We start from the raw sequence: 21314 nt of genomic DNA on the forward strand, positions 1-21314 counted from the left end.
CGACAATTGTTGCTTTACCCGCCGGAAAGCGGTTTCTTGCGGCTGACCCCAAACCCAGGTGTGATTCTTGTTTAGCAGCAGGTGTAAGGGGGCCAGCGTAGTTGCCAGATTGGGGAGGAACTTCCCGTAATAGTTTACGAGACCGAGAAAAGAACGAAGATGCGAAGTGTCAGTCGGGGTGGGGGCATGTTGAATTGCACGCACCTTCTCTACGACGGGGTGCAGACCTTCGCGGTCCACCCGATAACCTAGGTAGACTACTTCCTTTGCCTGAAATACGCACTTTGTGCGACGTAAACGGACTCCAGCCTCCAAAAGGCGTCTAAGGACAGCCTCCAGATTTTCCAAATGTTCCTGCTCCGACGTCCCTGTGATCAAAACGTCATCTAGGTAGACAGCCACACGTGGTAAACCTCTCAAAATGCCCTCCATAACACTGCTCACTAAAATTGCGCAGGCAGAGGATACTCCAAAGGGCAACCGTGTATATTCATACAGGCCCCGGTGTGTATTAATCGTTACATATGGTCGGGAGGCAGGGTCCAGCTCCAACTGCAGGTAGGCGTGACTCATATCTAATTTTGTGAACGAGAGTCCATCTGCAAGTTTCGCGTAGAGATCCTCTATGCGAGGCATTGGATATCGGTCGAGTCGGGAAACCGTATTCACTGTAAGTTTATAGTCGCCACACAAGCGAATTGTGGCATCTGGCTTCATTACAGGTACAATTGGTGCTGCCCAGTCAGCAAAACGGACGGGCCTGATAATACCCAAACTCTCCAAACGAATGAGCTCCCCTTCTACCTTCTTGAGCAAGGCGTAAGGCACTGGGCGAGCCTGGAAATAGCGCGGCGTGGCTCCTGGTTCAACTTGGATACGGGCTACGGCCCCTTTTATTGTCCCCAAACCAGGCTGGAATACATCTGGGTATCGTCCTAGCACCTCAGTCAACCCTTCAGAAACTGTTTGGAGGATGTGCTGCCATTGCAACCGCAAATGGCGCAACCAGTCCCGACCCAACAGGCTGGGCCCATGGCAGCGCACCACGATAAGTGGGAAACGCCCCTCCTGGCGTCCATAGACAACGGGGGTCATTGTAGTTCCTGCAATGTCCAGTGGTTCCCCCGTGTAGGTGGCCAACCTGGCCTGTGAGTCGGTTAATGTAAGGGTCTGTATACCCTGCTTGATGCGGTCGAATGTCCTCTGGGCGATCACAGAGACCGCTGCGCCAGTATCCAACTCCATCTCAAGCGGGTGGCCATTGACCCATACTGTCACCTTAATGGGGGCCACACGGGGAGCTGCCACACAATGCAGCTGCAGGCAGCCGTCCTCCGTCTCCACGTCCTCAGGAGTAGTCGCCGCAGGTTCATCCACATGGAAGGTACGGCCTCTGGGCTGGTCCCAGTTAAGGCCCCCTCGGCTGGTCCCAGTTTCGGTCGGAACGACGGCGCCTCTGGCGCCCCCAGGGCCGCCGTCCGCGACGGGGTCGGCGCCTACAAGTCTGACACGGACATGGCTCCTCATCCATTGGCTCTGGAGAAGGCTCCCTTCGGGGAGGAATGTCCGACGGCCACTGGCGTCGGTCCGGACGTTGCCTCGCCCAAGGTACCGCAGGAGTGCAGGGGGACGTTTTCGGATTGAAGGGGTTGTGCCCCAAGGCATGCACTTCTATTCCCTGTAGCTCCTGTACTCCTCGCTCTGCGCTCTCTCGGGACAATACTATTTGAATGGCCTGTTGAAAAGTCAATGTTGGCTCCGCTAACAACTTTCTCTGGGTGGCCGCATTGTTAATACCGCAAACCAAACGGTCGCGTAACATTTCTGACAAGGTCTCACCATAGTCACAGTACTCCGCAATCCTGCGTAGCCTGGATAGAAAATCGGCAAGGGATACTCCAGGGGTCCTCTCAGCGGTATTAAACCGGTAACGCTGGACTATCGTGGACGGGGTTGGGTTAAAATGTTGCCCCACTATATTCACAAGTTCATCAAACGCTTTGGTGTCCGGCGCAGCTGGGTACGTAAGGCTCCTAATCACCCCAAACGTATGCGGGCCGCAGGCGGTGAGCAATATGACCACCTGGCGCTCGTTTTCGGTGATGTCGTTTGCCCAGAAATAGTAACGCATCCGTTGTGTGTACTGGTTCCAGCTTTCCAGCGCAGCATCAAAAACATCCAAACGTCCGTAGAGGCATGGTATAATAGAAAACAACTTCCAACCTGTATCCAACAAAAATCCAGGGAGGTGGCTTCAGCAATGTAGACAGCTATTCACTTTAACCTTCGTTGCCAGTTTTGTAAGGGCCACGAAGAATCCAGCACGAGTTTTAAGGATACAAAGTAATAACATTTATTTACTATAACATATATACATAACAGTAGCAGTAACTTCCCTTGCTACATACTCCTTCCTGCTGGTTCCTGAACTGGCCAGCTTTATTTATACTAGGAGTTTACTAGTGGTTTCTCCGCCCCCCTCATTGGGGAAGCTCATACTCCCACAGGATTGTGGGACAGTCATTAGTCCCCAGCCAATGGTAAGTAGGCAGGTTATAACAGTACACCCACTGTGCTGTTAGGGAGGGGATTCCAGGATTTTGACTCAGTGACAGTGAAGGAACGGCGATGTATTTCCAAGTCATGATAGTGAGTAACTTGGAGGAGAACCTCTAGGTGGTGGTTTTCCCAGGTATCTGCTGCTCTTGTCCTTCTTGAGATGGTAGTGGTTGTGGGTTTGGAAGATGCTGTCTAAGGAGCCTTGGTGAGTTCCTGCATCTTGTAGATGGTACACACGGCTGCCACTGTGCATCGGCGGTGGATGGAATCCTGCTACCTATCATCCTAAATCTATGCCTCCTGTTTATGGACCCCTCAATCATGGGGAATAAATTGCTGTCCATTGTATCCAGACCCCTCGCAATTTGATAGACCTCAACGTGTCTTCATCCAGCCCTTTCATATCCATTGGAAACACATAGGAAAAAGAATGGGCCGTTCAGCCCCTCTAACCTGCTCCGTCATTCAATTAGATTGTAACTGATCTGCATCACAGGTCTGTTTATCCTTCTCGGTTCTATATCCCTAACACCCCTGACACATCAAATAATCAAACAATCTCAGTTTTTGAATTCCTAATTGAACCAGCCTCAACAGCTTTGTTTGGTGGGGAGGGGGAGGGGATAAGCTAGGGAGGTCCACATTCCCACCGTGTGAAGAAATGCTTCCGGACATCACAACTGAACGGCCTGGCTCTCATTTTGAGATTCTGCCTCTTTTGTTCTGGATTTCCTCCACCAGAGGAAAGGCTTCTGTCTATTCACCCTATCGAACCCTTGAATCATCTTAAACTCCTCTATTAGATCCCTCTCATTCTCCTATGCTGGAGGGAATACAAGTGTTTGTGTGAGGTAGGAATCAGGAATGAATGGGATACTTGCAGTCATGAATAGGGATTGTATAATGGTCTCATTGGCCACGGTCTCCTTTCTGTTACAGTGCGGTTGACTGGGAGTTTTTCACTGTGGGCGATGACAGCTTCCTGGTTGTGGCAAACTCTTTTGATGGCTCCAAGTTTTTTTTAAACAGTGTTATCTACAGGTAAGTGCCTGTCTGCCACCAGTGAGAATGGCAGGGCTTAATGTAACGTGCGGAGTCCCTATTCGCTCACTGTCCCTGTGTCCACTGACCTGCACTTGCTCCTGATCCGGCAACACCTCAAATCGCTCCACCACCTCGGTCGCTCCTTAGCCCTGTCCTTCCTTCTGGGCTGTAGCCCTCTGAGATCTCTGACCAGCTCCAATTCTGACTTCTTGTGCGTGCTTGATTTTAATCACCTTGCCGTTGGTGGCCATTCCTTTAGATGCCTTGGCCAGCGCTCTGGAATTCCCTCCCTCACCTGTACCTAGCCCATCTATCTCTCTACCTCGCTTTCGTTCATTTAGGACCTTTAACTCCATCTCTTTGACCAGGATACATAGGTACATAGAAGATAGGAGCAGGAGGAGGCCTTTTGGCCCTTCGAGCCTGCTTTGCCATTCATCACGATCATGGCTGATCGTCCAACTCAATAGCCTAATCCTGCTTTCTCCCCATAGCCTTTGATCCCATTCTCCCCACGTGCTATATCTAGCCGCCTCTTGAATATATTCAAAGTTTTAGGATCAATTACTCAAACAACCTCAGGGTCAGACACTGGAGCGGAGTGGCACAATCCAACTCTGACTGTCACTCCGAGAATGTTCAGCATCAATAATATCTCCTGATGTGACTCGGGGATCAAAGTCCACCTGATCGAGTTCCAGTGAGGAGCCTTGGGATGTCCTATTGCATTAGAGTTACTATATAAATGCAAGTTGTTGTTGTTGAGGACAGAAATTAAACACAAAATAGCAAAACAATTGATACAATTACTGAAAGACCTTTCTTCCTCATAGGTGGCAGGGTTATGAAAGTTTTGTCCCGGTTCATCGGCTCCCAACATACGGATGCACGGACTGGGAAAAGTTCAACACGGCTGATGGCTCATACCTCATCTATTCCAGTGCTAAGGAGCGCATTTCTAAAGTGCTGAAACTGAAGACCTTTTGACCGAGAGACAATTCAGTCAATGCTCAATGGACGCAGAAAAGGAAATGGGTTTGAGGTTAGAGGCTCTTAAACCCAAGGGCCAGTCACTCACGATGTTGTTCCTTGCTTGGGAGTGGTTTACCTTGGTTAAGTGTCAGCAGAAAAGCCAATCTGGTTTACTTTGATCGGAGAGCTTCTTTTAGTTTGAACACTCTGCTCAATCCCAACTGTATTCAGGATTTATCACAAAAGAAGTTTGGGAGTATGGAATTCACAATACCAGTGAAAGCTGGCTATGTGTGAGCAACAAAAGGAAGCTGTAATTGGTATTTTAAAAATAATCTTTACGAATTTGCTACTCAGGCCTTTTCCATGTGCTGCCCGAATAAACAACTGGAAGGCCTGGCTGATTGCAACGGTGGACACGATACTCGGGATTATGAGAAGTGGAGGTTAATGAGTCATGATAGTAGCAATACTGGATGGACAAGGAATCTATGCTATATGTGGTCTTTATTTATTTATATAAATCTATATATATATGGCATAGTCCCAAAATACACACACAAGCAGACAGAAACTCACAAACAAACACAGACACAGCCACACCCACGCATAGATGAACACATGCATACAGACAAGCACACACAAACAGACACACACATAGACAGAAACACATAAATACCAACACACACAAGACGCATCCACACACACACACGCATGGATATATACACACATAAATACACACAGACACATAGAAAGGAACACATACAGAAACACACATGGATGCAGACAGACACACACACAGACACACAACCACACACACAAACACACGTACATAGATGCACACATGGATATAGACAGACACACATAGACACACACAAACAAACACACACGTAGATATAGACTAACACTTACCAACATTTACAAGATACACACACAAACAGACACACACATCCACCGACACACACACACACAGATACAGACACTGACACAAACACACAGCTTCAAGACTGTTCCATGGATTAAATTACATTTGGACCTCATGAACAGAATGGGGGAGCAGGTCTCCCTCATTGCCACTATTTTTTTCTCCTTCCCAGGGCTTATGTTACTTTGCACCCAGTTACTCTGCATTTTCTTTTTTTTTTAATGTATTTTATTCCAAACTTATATAAAAGGTTACAAAACATAAACAATTCAGTGAGTGAACTCCTCAACACACAACTGAACAGTTTGTACAAACCTTTCCCCTTTCCCTCCCCTCCTTCCCCCCACAGCGAACAATTCCTCAAACACAGCCACGAACCACCCCCAACCTGCCTCAAAGTCCTCCGCTGAACCCCTTAATTCGTATTTGATCTTTTTCAGCTAAAGAACTTAGCCAGCACTTTCACATCCGTATTTAACAGCGATATGGTCCTATATGACCCTCACTCCAACGGGTCCTTTCCCTTCTTTGGTATTAATGTGATCGTTGCCTGTGTCATCGTCTCCGGCAGCTCCCCCATCTCCAACGCCTCATTAAACGGCAGGTCCGTCGCAAACTCCTTATAGAATTCCGCCAGGTAACCATCAGGCCCCGGGGCCTTTCCCGACTTCATACCTCTTACACTGCCCAATATCTCCCTCAGCCACAAGGGCTCCTCTAGCGCCTGCCTCTTCTCTTCCTCCTACTGTGGGAACTCCAGTTCATCTAAAAACCGTCTCCCTGTAATAATCTCTGAACCCCTTGTTTATCTTCCCCGCTCCGACATCACCTCCCCTGCCTCAGTTTGTATCTCCAATATTTCCCTGGACGCAGCCTGCCTTCGTAGCTGATGCGGAACATTCAACTGGCCTGCTCCCCGTATTCGTACCGCACCCTCCTTGCCCTACGCAGCTGGCCTACCGCCCTCCCCGCTCGTCAACCTATCGAATTGCCCCTGCAACCTTTTCCTCCTCGCCAATCCCTCCATGGTGGGCGCCCTCAGATACTCCCTATCTACCTCAACTATCTCGTTCATTAGTTGTTCACATTCCTCCCTCCTTTCCACATTTGCCTTGAACGAGATACTCTCCCCTCGGACCACCGCATTTAGTGCTTCCCAAAATGTGGCTGCCGACACCTCCCTGTTTTGGTTCAGTTCTCCATAATCTTTAATCACAGCTCTCACTTTATTGCTAAACCCTCTACCTGCCAACAACCCCGAATCGAGCCTCCACCTGGCCTCTGCTCCCGTCCCGATCTAAGCCGAATCTCCAGCCAGTGGGGCGCATGGTCCAAGATTACTATCCTCGCGTACTCTCCCCCCTCCATCTCAACCAAAACCTCCCGGCTCATCACAAAGAAGTTGATTCTTGAATACATCCTGTAAACTCCCTTTCCCCTGGTTTCTTGAAACTCCATGGGTGAGATTCTCCCGCGACTGGCCGGATGGCCCGACGCCGGTGCCAAGAGCGGCACGTACCACTCTGGCGTTGGGCCGACCGGAAGGTGCAGAATCCTCCGGACTTCCGGGGCTAGGCCGGCGCCAGAGGGGTTGGCGCCGTGCCAACCGGTGGCGAAGGGCCGGCGTGAGTTGGCGCAAGCGCAGAACCGCCTGCGTGGTTCCGCGCATGCGCAGACCGGCCGGCGTGTTCCTGCGCATGCGCGGGGGGTTCGTCTCCATGCTGGCCATGGCAGAGCCCTACAGAGGCCGGCGCGGACGGAAAGAGTGCCCCCACGGCACAGGCCCACCCGCAGATCGGTGGGCCCCGATCGCGGGCCAGACCACCGTGGGGGGGCCTCCTGGGGCCAGATCCCCCCGCGCCCCCCCGAGGACTCACCTAACCAGCCTACAAGCCAGGTCCCACCATGAAGGACCATGTCCATTTCACGCCAGCGGGACTGGCCAGGAAACGACGGCCGTTCGGCCCATCGGGGCCCGGAGTATTTTCAGGGGGGACGCTGCCAATGGCCCCCTGACTGGCGTGGCGTAAATACCGCCCCTGCCCGAAAACCGGCGCCGGAGAATAGGGTAGCTAGCATCGGAGCGGCGGGGCGGGACTCGCGCCGCCCCCCCCAGGATTCTCCAACCCAGCGGTGGGTCGGAGAATCCCGCCCCATGGGTCCACCATACCCATCTTTTCCATAGACCCACCCAGCTCCTTTGTCATTCGTATCCTACCCATTGACCTGGGGCTTGACCTCGGCTCTAGGACACAGTTTAAATCTCCTCCCATAATCAACTGGTGCGTGGCCAAGTCTGGGATCGCTGCCAGTAACCGCCTCATAAAACCCACATCATCCCAATTCAGCGCATGCACATTCACCAGTACCACCGTTGTCCTCTCCAATACCCCACTCACCATCACATATCACCCACCCGGGTCCCTCAGTCCCTTTGGGCTCACAAACCCTGTTTCCTTGCTCATCAAAATTTCCGCTCCCCGCGATTTTGAATCAAACCCAGGGTGGAAAACATGTCCCACCCATCCCTTCCTTAGCCTAACCGGGTCCTTCACACGGAGGTGCATCTCCTGCAGAAAGACCACCTCCACTTTCAAGCTCCTGAGGTGCGCAAACACCCAAGATCTTTTCACCGGTCCATTGAGCCCTCGCAAGCTCCATGTTATCTGTCGTACCGTGGGCTTGCACCTTCATTCCCCTCTTCCGTCCGCCACCCTCCCCTTTCGGCTCTGCCCTTGCCTCCCACCCCTCTCATAGCCACGTCTCGGCCTTCTCCTCCACCTCATTTCTGTTCACCAGCATTACTTGCTGGCGTGGCAACCCCGGCCCAAAGACTCCTCCTATTGACCGCCCCCCCCCCCCCCCCGCCCCCACCTTCACCTCTTTGTTCTGTGAAGAAGACCACCCGTTGACCTCCCCCTCCCCCACCCAAACAAAGTCTCATCTCGAACCACAGGTCACCTTCCCCCAAAACAAACAAAAAGAAAAATACAGCCACAGGCGGCAGGAGGGGTAGGGGGTGTGTGACAGTCAGGACAGCCATCCCCTTACAAACTTTTCACTTCTGCTACCCTTTGTCGACCCAACAGTAAAAAGAAGAAAAACCTCCACATCAGAGGAAGAGAAAAAAGCTCCCCTCTCCCTCCGACCCCCACTCTACCCCACATGCCATTTTGCCGTTTCAGCTCCAATGTCCTGGTATATTCGGACCTTGTTCCCTTCCCGTTCGCAGTTCCGCTTTTCCATGGCCCACTGCAGACTCTTTTCTTTCTACATTAATTTGTGGAGTCTCACGATCACCAGGCTCCCCAGCTCTTGGCTTCTGCCTCAGAGACAAGTGAGCTCTGTCCACTTCAGGGGCCTTGTCCAGCACCCCCTCCGCCAGCAGCCACACCAGCATCCCTGACACGTACCTCGTGGCGCTCGCACCTTCCACTCGAGGCAGGCTCATTATTCACAGATTCTCGACCTGTTTTCCTGCACCGCCACCTTTGCTCTCAATGTCTTTCAAAGCTCTCCTAAGAGCCCCACCTCCACCGCCACCGCTCTATTGCTATCTTTAGAGATCACCCTCTCGATCTCTCGGATCTGCGACATCAGAGCCTCCAAACATCTTTCCACCCTCTCCATCGAGCCCTTCAGGGGTGCCATAGCCCCTTTGATCAATCCTCCTGCATCTCCTTCCTCTGCTGGTGGATCTCTTCCTTGATAAAGGCCATCAACTGTTCCATCTGGGGCTTTGCTACTTGCACTGACGCTTCCCTCTCCGCCATCTTTCCACTAGCTGCTGCGCCACACGTCCCTTCCAACTCCTTGGCCAGATCTTTCACCTTCTGCCGGGATTGGTAACCAGCAGACATGCCACTCCCGGAGGGAACTTCTTCTCCTCCGGCAAAGAGCTCTTTTCTATGCCTTCAAGCAGGAGCTGCCCTGTGTGCGACCAATCACACCGTGGACGCCACCGGAAGTGCGTCTTACTCTGTATTTTCATATTGTTGCATAGCTGAGCTGTATGGAAGCTATTGACAACCTCAGACTGAGAAAGGGACTGCAAGGCCATTGTGCGAACATCACAAAAATAACACTGTCTAACAATTTAAAGGATGGGACTTCAGCTCTCCAAGGGTGCCAGTGTAAAATTAGAGGAGGAATCCCTTAAGTTCAACCAATAAGCTCATCCCCACTGAGAGCAGAGCTCTTAGGGCAGAGCTCTTAGGGCAGACCATGGCTGGATACCCTCCAGTTGGAACCTCAATCCTAGAATCACTCCTGGTTGAAATACTGTGATAAGGAAGGGCCAGAGGACAAGGAACATTCCTGCTGCCTTTGACTTTTATTAGTCCTTTCTAATGGTGTTTTTTAACATGTATGAAACTGCTGCTCAGTAATTTGGAGAAAAGAGAGAGCGGGCCAATTGTTTGTTTGCTACTCCCTTGGCTGGAAAACCAAACGGCACCGAGGGAAAGAAAACCAAACTCTTTGATTTCATTGGATTGCCAACCCCACATTTGGAATGCAACAGAAAGCTACACAACGCTAGAACATTGAAATGTATCTGACTTGGAATGCCTTACTGTATCTCAATTGGTACTTCAAAGATTTGCTAAGCTAGAGCTGCTAGCACAGGTTCCCAATATAGTCAGATGAGAGAAGGGTGTCTTTGTCTTCCCTTATAGAGCCTTCTCAAAATGTGTTTGTACAGGGCATTTCAAATTATACAGAGCCTATCAAACACCATGTTTACTTTAGTATCTTAGCATTGAAACCATTATTTATTTATTTTTAATTTGAATGGTCAAGAATGAAGGATGGTTTACTTTTTTTAGGAAAACCAAAAACAGTAAATTAAACAAAAAAAAATTGATGAGAGGGGGTCCAACAGCCCCTGGTGGGTCATTGTAAATTAAAAATCAAAACTATGGTGATCCACATTGTAAGAACACGTTCCCATGTTCTGTTGCCTCTTTATCTGCAAGTGGTTTGAACCATTTCTGATTTATTTATTTAAAGGGGATTCGATGGTCTATTAAAAGAACGATTAAATGTTCAAAGTGACATTCTAATGTGTAAATTATGTGCAGATGTTTTTCTCTGGGGGCTGCCAACGTGTGCAATGTAATTCTGAGGCAGCACGTGGTATGAAACATCCCAAACCGCTTTGGCTCGGAGAAGAAATAGATCAAATTCTTGTCAGACTGTGAGCTCGGCAGCATCTTACAGTTTCCCCAGTAAGTCTCCTTATTGCTGCAAGGATTTGGGGGCAGGGAGAAACAATAGCCGGCATGGTGGCTGCAAAGCAGGCCTCTCTGCAACAAATGAGGTGCCACGCTCAAGTGACTTAATTACATTTCGGCAGTTTGCTCAAAACAATTCATCAGGTTAATTTGTGAGACAATAAAAAATATTTTATATTTTTATATCTTTAGGATGGCATGGTGGCGCACTGCTTAGCACTGCTATCTCACAGCGCCAAGGACTGGGGTTTGAATCCCAGCCCCGGGTCACATTCTCCCCGTGTCTGCGTGGATCTCACCCCCACAACCCAAAGATGTGCAGGGTAGGTGAATTGGCCACACTAAATTGCCCCTTAATTGGAAAAAAAATAATTGGGTACTTTAAATTATTTTTTTAAAAGTTTATATATCGATACACTCTTCCCTTGTAAAACAGTAGTGGAAGGATTTGAAGGCTGATTAACAGCCCAGCAGGCTGCAATGTAAACACTCCCAAGTGCCTCAAACATCCACCCTCACTGGATCCAAGCATCCCATTGGATGTCAGCCAATTACACAGGACCCCAGCTCAGACCTCCACTCATCAGACTTACCTGGAGCTGGGACCAAGCCCAGGAATAGGATCACTCCTAATGTAGACAATGGGAAGTCTTGTGGCACCGTGGATAGCATCCCTGCCTCAGAGTCAGAAGCTCCGGGTTCGGGTCCCATCCCAGGACTGGATGGCCAAGGACAAAACAGTGTGTTTGGAAGAATTTCAACCTAAGAGCTGGCAGTGAGAACGGGAGAGACTCTTAGTCAGCCACACTTGATGCAGAGTGATGCCCCCTTGCATTATAGGACCCTGGCGACAGACTCGTGACCTGTTCCAGGAATAACTAGCTATGGAAACAGACAAAATTCCACCTTAGTGCAACCATTCAGTGCGGGAAGAGAATTAGAAGTGGAAAAATACACAGTCAGTATGACCTCTAGTCCTGAATCCCTGAAATTAAGTAAAATAAAGAGGCAACAAAACAATGGCCATGAGCCTCAAATATGGGGCTGGTGCTAAAACAGATCGTTTGATGTTTTATACTGACAGTGGGCTTCAAATTTGGCAATCAGTGTTATCTGACAATTCACAACAGTTGGTTTCCTTTTCTGGGGTATTTGAACTCATCCTGGACATTAGATTATCTTTGTATCAGGCCCTCTCATACAGCTTCCAAAGGGAAGATGAACAGAATGCAAGAACACAGTTTAACTCCTTCAATTCAATCCTCTTTTTGATGTTTTGCATGAGAGCTAGTTTGTAATTGTCTTATTTGTATTAAGGCTGTTCACTGATGTCCTACTGTGATGATACATTGAAGAGTAAGAGATGCCCCTTCAGCAAAGACTCAAGATTATTCAAACCTCAAGAGTGTCGAAGTTTGTTGGACACAGGCTCAACTCTTTTATTTTAAATTATAATCACAAATTAATTGTGCTCAGCAGGCCAGACAAACATTTTTGTTTTCTTTAAAAAATAGTCACAGGAATAGAGTTTCAGCAGAGTTTCATCATTTGGTTGGATGCTGACTTAGTGTGCAGTAACATCAGTGAATGCCAGATACAAACTATAATCATGAATGGAAATGGGAATCATCGTTGAAGCAACATGTTGAAATGTTCTACTACTGTGGGAACAGGCCATTATTTGCATTGTATCATGTTAAGATTATTTTTTGCTCTTGTTCACAAGATGTGAACATCAATGCTAGGCCAGCATTGTTGCCCATCCCTAATTGCCACTTGAGAAGGTGGTGGTGAACTGCCTTCTTGACCCGATGCAGTCCCTGTGGTGTAAGTACACCCCCGTTAGGAAGGGAGTTGCAGGATTTTGACCCAGCGACAGTGAAGCCAATATACTTCCAAGTCAGGATGGTGACTGGCTTGGAAGAGAACTTCCAGGTAGTGATTTTCCCAGGTATCTGCCACTCTTTGTCTTTCTAGGTGGTAGAGGTCTCAAGTTTAAAAAGTTTTGTTGAAAGAGCCTGCTGCAATGTATCTTGTGGGTGGCAGCTACTGTACATTGGTGATAAAGGGAATGAATGTTTAAGGTGGTTGATGGGTTGATCAATTAGGATGCTTAGTCCTGGAAGGCATTGAGCATCTTGAGTATTGTTGGAGCTGCACTCATCCAGGCAAGTGGAGAGTATTCCATCACACTCCTGACTTGCGTCTTGTTGATGGTGGTCAGGCTTTGGGGTGTTAGGAGGTGAGTTACGCTCTGCAAAATTCCTAGCCTCTGACCTGTTCTTGTAACCACAGTATTGATATGGCTGATCCAATTTAGCTTCTGGTCCCAATGTTAACCCCCAGAATATTGATCGTGGGGGTTCAGCAATGGTAATGCTGCTGAATGTCATAGAGTCACAGACGTCTACAGCCCATCGCATCTGCACCGGTCAAAAACAACCACCTAAGTATATCAATAGGAGATGCTTAGACTATGTCTTGTTGGAGATGGTCATTGCCTGGCACTTTTGTGGTGCAAATGTTACTTTCCACTTGTCAGCTCAAACCTGGATATTGTCCAGGTCTAGCTGGAAAATGGACATGGACTGCTTCAGTATGGAGGAGTCGTGAATGGTGCTAAACATTATGCAAACATCCCAACTTCTGACCTTACGATGGAGGGAAGGTCTTGATGAGAGAGCTGAAGATGGTTGGGCTGAGGATACTACCCTGAAAAACTCCTGCAGTGTTGTCCTGTAGCTGAAATATATGGGGCTGGATTCTCCATTATTGGGACTATTTCCCCACGCCGGTGGAGTTTCACGCCAGAAAACCTGGCATGAAAGGACCATGAATTCTCAGCCCTGCAGTAGGCTAGCAGGGACCCGGCATAGATCTCGCAGTTTTTTGCTGCAGATACGGGCCCCCGCACTTCCAGGTTGGAGGCCGCGCATGCGGCCTCCAGCAGCCCGTAGAGCTGGACCCAAAAAGGAAACCCCCTGATCGCCCACGCGCCCGACCCTCAACACTCACACAAGCATTAGCCACCTATAAGGCCTCCCGCCCGCCCTCCGATCGGCCCACCCCGACCAGGGCGGCCGTGGACTGAGTCCGCAGCCATCACATGAGTATCCCGACCGGCTGGAACACATTAGTTCCATACCGTCGGGACTTGCGCCGGTTGGGGGCGGAGAATGGCAAAGCGGGCCTCTGCAATGGCCTCAGGTAGGTACCAGGCGGCGCAGTGTATTCCCCAAGTATGCCGCTTTTCTGGGCCCACAGAATCCGGGAGCCAGTGCGCGCCCCAATTCCTTGTGGGAAAATGGATTCTCTGCCCCCGCGATGGCTGCGATTTCGACGTCGGGGTACAGAGAGTCCAGCCCATGACCTCCAGCAACCACAATCATCTTATTTTGTGCTAAGTTATGAATATTAGGGATTGTGTTGGTCTTCTTTGTGGGATATCAAACCACTGGGAATTATGCTTGTATGCAGAGCTTAAGAAAGGAAAGAACATTATCAATGATACTTTCTACTGTCTTTGTGATGGCAAGCCAGCAGATACTGATAGAGGAGGCGTCAACATACAGATGTTAAAATGCTTTCTACTTAACATGCACTCTCCTCTATTCCTAGATAACAGAAAAGGAAATAGTAAATATCGGAATGGAAGATTCGTCTTTCAAATCACAATATTTTTCTCATCAGAGTGCGAGAGGTTAAAAGGAGATTATGGGCTGGATTCTCCGTCCGTTCAGGGCAGTGGGATTCTCCGGTCCTGCTGCAGTGAACGGGAGATTTGACCGAGCGCCAAATTCTCTGTCCTCGCTCGCAGCGGTATGCAGGGTGGACTCACAACGGACATTCCCGGTGTTCATTGTGAGGGGTTTTGACAACGTACTTAGGGAGTGACTGTTTCCATGGTAACCAGAGGACACAGATTTAGGGTGACTGAGAAAAGAAGCGGAAGACAGAGATGAGAATTTCTTTTCACAGCATGTTACGGTGATCTGGAATGTTCTGCTTGAAAAGCACCGTAAGTGGATTCGACATTAACTTCCAAAAGGGAATTGGATAAAGATCTGAAAGTGGGGAGGGGATTCATAAGCCCGTGAGGAAAGAGCAGGCGAGTGGGACTAATTGGAGTGCTCCGACAAAGAGCCAGCACAGACCTGATGGGCAGAATGTTCTCCCCCTGTGCTGTAAGATTCTACGAACATGGTGCTTTCACCAACTACTCAATTAGAAAAAGCAAGATATTTATTTTATATAATATATACTCTTTAAAGATTGTTGGATAAAAGCATAAATAAAGCTAAAATAAATCATACTGAGTCATTCATGTTTTTGAGGATGGTAATCACATGAATTCATCACACTGTACACAATAATTTACAGAATTTATGTCTGTATACTGAAGAACATTCCATATGTTCTTATTAACACCACATACAACTGGTACCAGTGAATCATTGTTATGCACGTCTGACTTTAGAATTGTACACTGTTACAGTCCCAGTTGATGTTACTAATGGACAAGTCAGACCTCAGGGTGGAACCCGGCTTGATTGGTCCTCACTTTTACTTTTTGTTTGGAATGTGGAGAGTGGCTACTGAACAGAATAACAGAGTCAGCTGATGAACTTTTAACAAAATAGTAAAACATTTATTAAACCAGAAAATATGAGTTATAGTGTAATTCTCCTTCACCTTCAACACAGATATATGGATTTGTAAGGGTAACACAAGTTACAAAATCTATCTTATACTCTAACGCCCACAGTAAGTAAGCAGTCCATGTTAACTAATAAGCTACCAGTGGTCAGACACATCACCCTCCAGAATCAACTGATGGATGCCACCTAAACAGATGCTATGGATTTCTCAACTCCCCCCAGACGCTTGTCACAACGTAAGCTGATTGGTCTCACAGAAGCTTGGTCTTTAACTTGTGTTTTGGGCGAGGCTTTTTCAGAGCCCCACAATGTATCATGGAGTTCAACCAATCTCCTCTAATGTATTTATTGCTTTTCCTAGCACACGGCTTTTCCCTAGGTGTGGGATTACAATTATGGACACGTGGGTTTTTGAACACAAAACACTGTTTATTCCATGAACTCAACTTAACATCTTAAATAAACATTGGATCTTTTAACACCCCTTACTTCAAAGATAACTCAGAAAATATTGCAACAGTAAATAATTCCTTAAAATGTTACTTCAAACTTCCAAGAGACTTAACACATTTAAACAGTATCACATCAGGTTAAAGGATTTACTATATGAGTTTAAATCACCCAAATGATCCAGAGATGGTCTTTTATTGCAGAGATCCAGCTCACTGCAAAACACAGACACACACCCAGCTCTTTTCCTCCAAACCTGCAGCTCTCTGGAAACTCACAGACATTCCCAAGTTCTTTTCAAACTGGCTTTCTCCTTTTAATCAGCTCTCAGCAAAAACAGCCAGGCACTTTTCACAACTTGCAAAAACCAAACTGCAAAATGGCTGACCTGACCTCAGCCCCACCCACTCTCTGACATCACTGTTTTCTTAAAGGTACATTGCTTAAACAGCCATGTCTTAAAAGTACTCTCACATGACACTTGGTTTCCAATCTCCACTCTCAAAGAACTATCCATGGAATAAAAGCAAATTACTGTGGTTGCTGGAATCTGGAACCAAAGAGAAATTGCTAGAAAATCTCAGCCGGTCTGGCAGCATCTGTAGGGAGAGAAAAGAGCTCACGTTTCGAGTCCAGCTTTGACAAAGGGTCACCTGGACTCGAAATGTCAGCTCTTTTCTCTCCTTACTGATGCTGCCAGACCTGTTGAGATTTTCCAGCATTTTCTCTTTGACTATCCATGGTATGTTCCTCCCAAACCATGCTTTCAATTGGCCATCTTCAACCAGGATCTACCTCCAGGGTTTCAACCTCGCCTTCTGATGTCCTTCTCACCTGGATCACCATGTGCATTCGATGTTGTATTCCACGCTCTCCTTCAGATACTCAGCCATGCCAACAGAACACCACTGCTTCACAGTAAAGAGTCACAGACCTTCAGCTATCTCCTTAGATCTGGTGGCTTCTTGCCACCCCATTTTACTTTATAGCTGTTTGCTGCAGAATTCCCTCTTTAACTTGGAGCCTTCTCCTCTGCTTGTTACTTTACCTTCACTAAAAAGGACCTGTTTTCACTCCCTGTCCTTGTCCTTGTTTGACATAACGGTCGTCTTGGGACTTTTTCCTGTCCTTCCGTGATTTTTCTAACCTTTTTATTTAGTTTGGGACTTGCTATCTGCCCCTTTCTTGTGCAGACTGTTCTGATACCTTCTTCCAACTAACTCCAAATGTTTTTTTTTGTCTCTGCGGGCACCCTGTTGCTCGGCAACAGCATAGTTTTCTTTCTACTTCAAGAGTCATAAAACTCAGCAGAATGTAAGCATCATTTAAAGTGAACCTAAAATTCAGGTTTCCCCCTGAACACACAAATACAGAAATACAAATTGAACTGAAACTTAAGGCTATAGCTTATTCATAACACCCACAAATGCAAATACAACGGGCGTGATTCTCCGCCTCATTCCAGTCTCGCTCGAGTGAAACGAGGCCGGTGAATAGCGGGAGAGGCCGAAAATTAGAACCGTGCCAGGAGCCAAACAGTTTGCGATGCAGCTGGCCCGTTCACATAGGCGAAACCTGGATCTCGCCGTAGCGTGGTGAGAAACCAATTCTCACCACTTAAGCTCTATTTCCATACTATTATCTCGAACAACCCCATATCCAATGTCCTCCCACCCCAGTGCTTGACGGGTGGTGAGGGACCCTCTGCAGTGGTGGACTGCCATGGAAGGGTGGGGGGAGAAGCATTGGGGGGTCAACCAGGGGCAACCACTCACAGCACCACCATGCCCACCCCTGGATTGTGTGTATCCATTCCGGGGGCAACCCTTGTCCGCCTGCCCCATCAACTGCCGAGGCCTCTGGCCATGCAGCTGAAGGCTATTGCTAATAGGGAATAGGCTATCGTGCTTCAGTGAGCACTTCACACAACCCAAGTGGATTCCCGTGGGTGGACGGTCCATGTAGCATGTGGGAGTAATTGCCTAGCATCCCAATCACACCTTGATGCCTGGACACTGTAACTGAACACTGCGGGAGGCAATAGCACACACGCAGCAGCCAACATCCGAAGACTCAGGGGATGGGACACAGCTCCTGGGACATGTCCACGGCTGGAGGGTGGGTGAGTGCCACGTGGGAGGGGGAGATGCCTGGAGTGATGGACCAAGGGTTTGGAGGTCAGGCTGCATTGCAGAAGAAAGTGACAGAGGCATCATACTAGTTGTGCACAAGGGTATTTATTATGTGGATCAATTCTCCACTCTCCCTATGGTACTGCCCCTCCCACTCCCTACCTAGCCCCTCCACTCCATTCCCCTTACTGCCCCCAGTGATCCTCAATGTGCTTGGCCCTCCTTGCTCTATCGCCAAGTCTAGGTGTGACCCCAGGATGCACATCTGAGGTGGAGGCAGCTAGCTGCTTACCATGCCCCATGACCTTCGATGCCTCTGGTGGGCGTCCTCTGGGGCCGGAGCGTCCCAGTTCACTTGTCGGTGACACATGCACATCCGTGCCACCCTGTACCATGTGCTGGTTGTGAGATGCGGCCTATTCAGAGGTGTGGAACTCAGGGGAGCTGGCGGCCACTGTGGTGGCAACTCCATGGGATGGATCCGGGTTGGCACTCAGCGCCCTGGGGCTTCCTTTGGGATAGAGGCGCAACTGGTTTGAGCCCCGGCTGCCCTTGTATCATCTGGTTCTGCCAGCCCTGGCGGTTCCTCATGGTCTGCACCATGGTGTCGACGCCCTCGGCGATGCTCCTCAGTGACTGGGCCATGCAGTGTTGGTCTCGGTGCCACACATTGCCGGTGCCATCTCCTGTGCCCGTAGCCTCTGGGACTCCTCCAAGCGGCTATGGATCTGCTGGAGTGTCATTGACATCTCTCTCTGAATGTCCCGGCTGAACCCTAATGTCTCCATTAGCTCCGGGATGATCTCTGCCACAAGCTCAGCATCAGGCTGGGGCCCAGCTGGGTCCTGGGATCCAGCAGACCTCCGACTGCTGTCTCGCCTGGGGAGTCTTTTCTCCACCTGGGATGTGCATCAGCAGATGAGTGGTGCTCACCAGATTGTGCCTCAGAAGCCTGATTGCTAACATTTTCCACTGAGGTGTGTGTATCTGTGCTTGTAGAGGGTAGGGATGACAGCTGATAGCGCTACAACTATTATGGTGACATCCCCGGAGCTCTCCTCCAAGGTGTTCTCCTGGGAGGCTGGAGAGGGGGCCACTCGGTGCCGTCGGCTGGAGGACCTGCAGGAGAATGGACATGTGGTCAGTGGGACGGATGGGTCAGTCAGTAAGCAATAACAACTCACGTTTGACAGGTCCTTGGGTTGGGATCGCATGGAGAGTTGGGGGGTGGATGCTCGCGTGGGGGCGGAAAGGTCTTGGGGTTCGGTGGGGGGAGAGGGGGTTGGTGTCTAGTCACTGGTGCTGCCCGCTGTAGGTCGTTGACCTTTTTCCAGCACTATGAAATGAAATGAAAATCGCTTCTTGTCACAAGTAGGCTTCAAATGAAGTTACTGTGAAAAGCCCCTAGTCGCCACATTCCGGCACCTGTTCGGGGAGGCTGGTACAGGAATTGAACCGTGCTGCTGGCCTGCCTTGGCCTGCTTTCAAAGCCAGCGACTTAGCCCTGCGTTAAACCAGCCCCTCCCGTCAATTCTCATGCAGCCCTTGCCTGCGGACCTCTGGAGGTCCCTCAACACATCTTCTGCCCCTCCCTCGCCCCCAGGGAATGTAAAATCTGTGCCAACATGTGCAGAATTAGTGGCCCAATGTAGATATGTAGCAGATCACAAACATCAAGCAGGACATTCCTCCTGGTCGCAGTCCCGGCGCTCGCAGCCACAGCCACCTTGTCCCAGGCAGCACTAGCTGCCCTATGGCTGACCCTCCATGACCCTAGGGGGAACAGGACATCTCTTCCGACCTCCAGGAGCCTCCCCTGACCTGCATCCCCAAATCTTGGGGCTGGTCTCTTGGGCGCCATTGTTGCGGGGTGGCTGGGGTTGGCTGAGCAAGTGCTGTTTTCGTGCTGCTCGACTTTGTTATCAGGAGGCTGGTGAGCGTGGTGCCAGCGAATCAGTTGGTGAGTCTTAATTTGTGGCAAGAAGCCCATGAGGTGTCGTTAAGTGGACCAATTAACTTTGAATAGTGGTGTCGGCCTCACTGGGCCACGTGTCGGGAAACCCGCAGCAATTCTCGCTCACTACAACACTTAGAAATCTTTTTTTTTTAATGTTTTATTGAGTTTTTGGTATACAAAACAAATATAAATATGAACAAACAACAGATGAGAAAAAAAGAACAAAAAGATAAAAAGTAAAGCTGAAACTATTTACACATAGATTGCCCCCCACCCCCCCTTGTGTCTCATGTCTCTCTTGTCAGGCTTGGTTGAGTTACATGTATCCCTTGCGCATATGGAGATGTTGACCCTGTGCAGTGCTTCTCTCCAGAGTCCCCGCCCTATTTCAAACCACAAGTCTTTCTCCCACTTCTCCTTTGTCTCGTCCAGTTGGATGTTGGCCCCCCCTTAGCAGTCGCCCGTACATTTCACCACAGTTCCCTTTCCCTAAGATGTCCGCGTCCAGCAGGTCCTGTAGCAGTGATTGTTGTGGTGGTCGCGGGTATGTCCTTGTTTCCCTACACTTTGCAATCAAGGGTGGCACATGGCGCAGTGGTTAACCCTGGCCCTGGGTCACTGTCCGTGTGGAGTTTGCACATTTGCACATTCTCCCCATGCCTGCGTGGGTTTCACCCCCACAACCCAAAGGTGTGCTGGTTAGGTGGATTGGCCATGCTAAATTACCCTTTATTGAAAAAAAAATAATTGGGTACTCTAAATTTATAACAAAAAACATCTTTCCGGAGTGTGTACAATACACACTACTGACACCATCAATGACCAATCACTCACCCATCATAAATGCGATTTATGTAGTCTGGGTATATTTAAATAAGGTTTGTCCACATTTAAAAGCCTATCGCTATTAAAGAGTTCTGTGAATATGGGTAAGAGACTGTTACGGGAGAAAAATTATGATTTTAATAGATATAATTTTTTATGTTTTTTACTTTGAATTCCACATTGTTCTCTTTTGGAAATGTAATGAACTCCAAGGTAATGTAGGAGTGGAAGCTTTCTGATAGCAGAAATGCTCAGTTTATTTTTGTTTACAATATTTTTATTCAAGGCGTTTTCAAATTATTTACAAAGCACAGAACACAGGTAACCATCATCCATAAACCGTAGTCCTAATTCAAAACCCCTCCATGTCCCATCCCAACCTACTTTCCAATTATAAAAGCAAAACACACAAAATAACCCACAAAACAGTAAAATGATCCCCAAACTGCCAACCCCCCCCCAGCTGACATTTACCATTCCTTACAGAAGGCAATGACCAGCCTCCATCTAGAAAATAACACCTCCCTCTGATCCCCTCATGGCAATCATTATTTTCTC

General features: G+C 48.7%; 1 protein-coding gene across 1 annotated transcript in view; it reads left to right on the forward strand.

Moving 5' to 3' along the window:
- The window catches only part of LOC140394916 (thrombospondin-type laminin G domain and EAR repeat-containing protein-like), a 254744-nt gene extending 246392 nt beyond the window's left edge, over positions 1 to 8352 (forward strand). The window contains exons 11-12 of the mRNA XM_072482103.1: positions 3499 to 3600; positions 4437 to 8352. Of these exons, the coding sequence (XP_072338204.1) occupies positions 3499 to 3600; positions 4437 to 4590 (256 nt within the window). The 3' untranslated portion in view covers positions 4591 to 8352. The remainder of the gene's footprint in view (positions 1 to 3498; positions 3601 to 4436) is intronic.
- The last annotated feature ends 12962 nt before the right edge of the window (positions 8353 to 21314 follow it).

This window comes from Scyliorhinus torazame, chromosome 2 (assembly GCF_047496885.1).
Source record: "Scyliorhinus torazame isolate Kashiwa2021f chromosome 2, sScyTor2.1, whole genome shotgun sequence".
Taxonomy (NCBI): domain Eukaryota; kingdom Metazoa; phylum Chordata; class Chondrichthyes; order Carcharhiniformes; family Scyliorhinidae; genus Scyliorhinus; species Scyliorhinus torazame.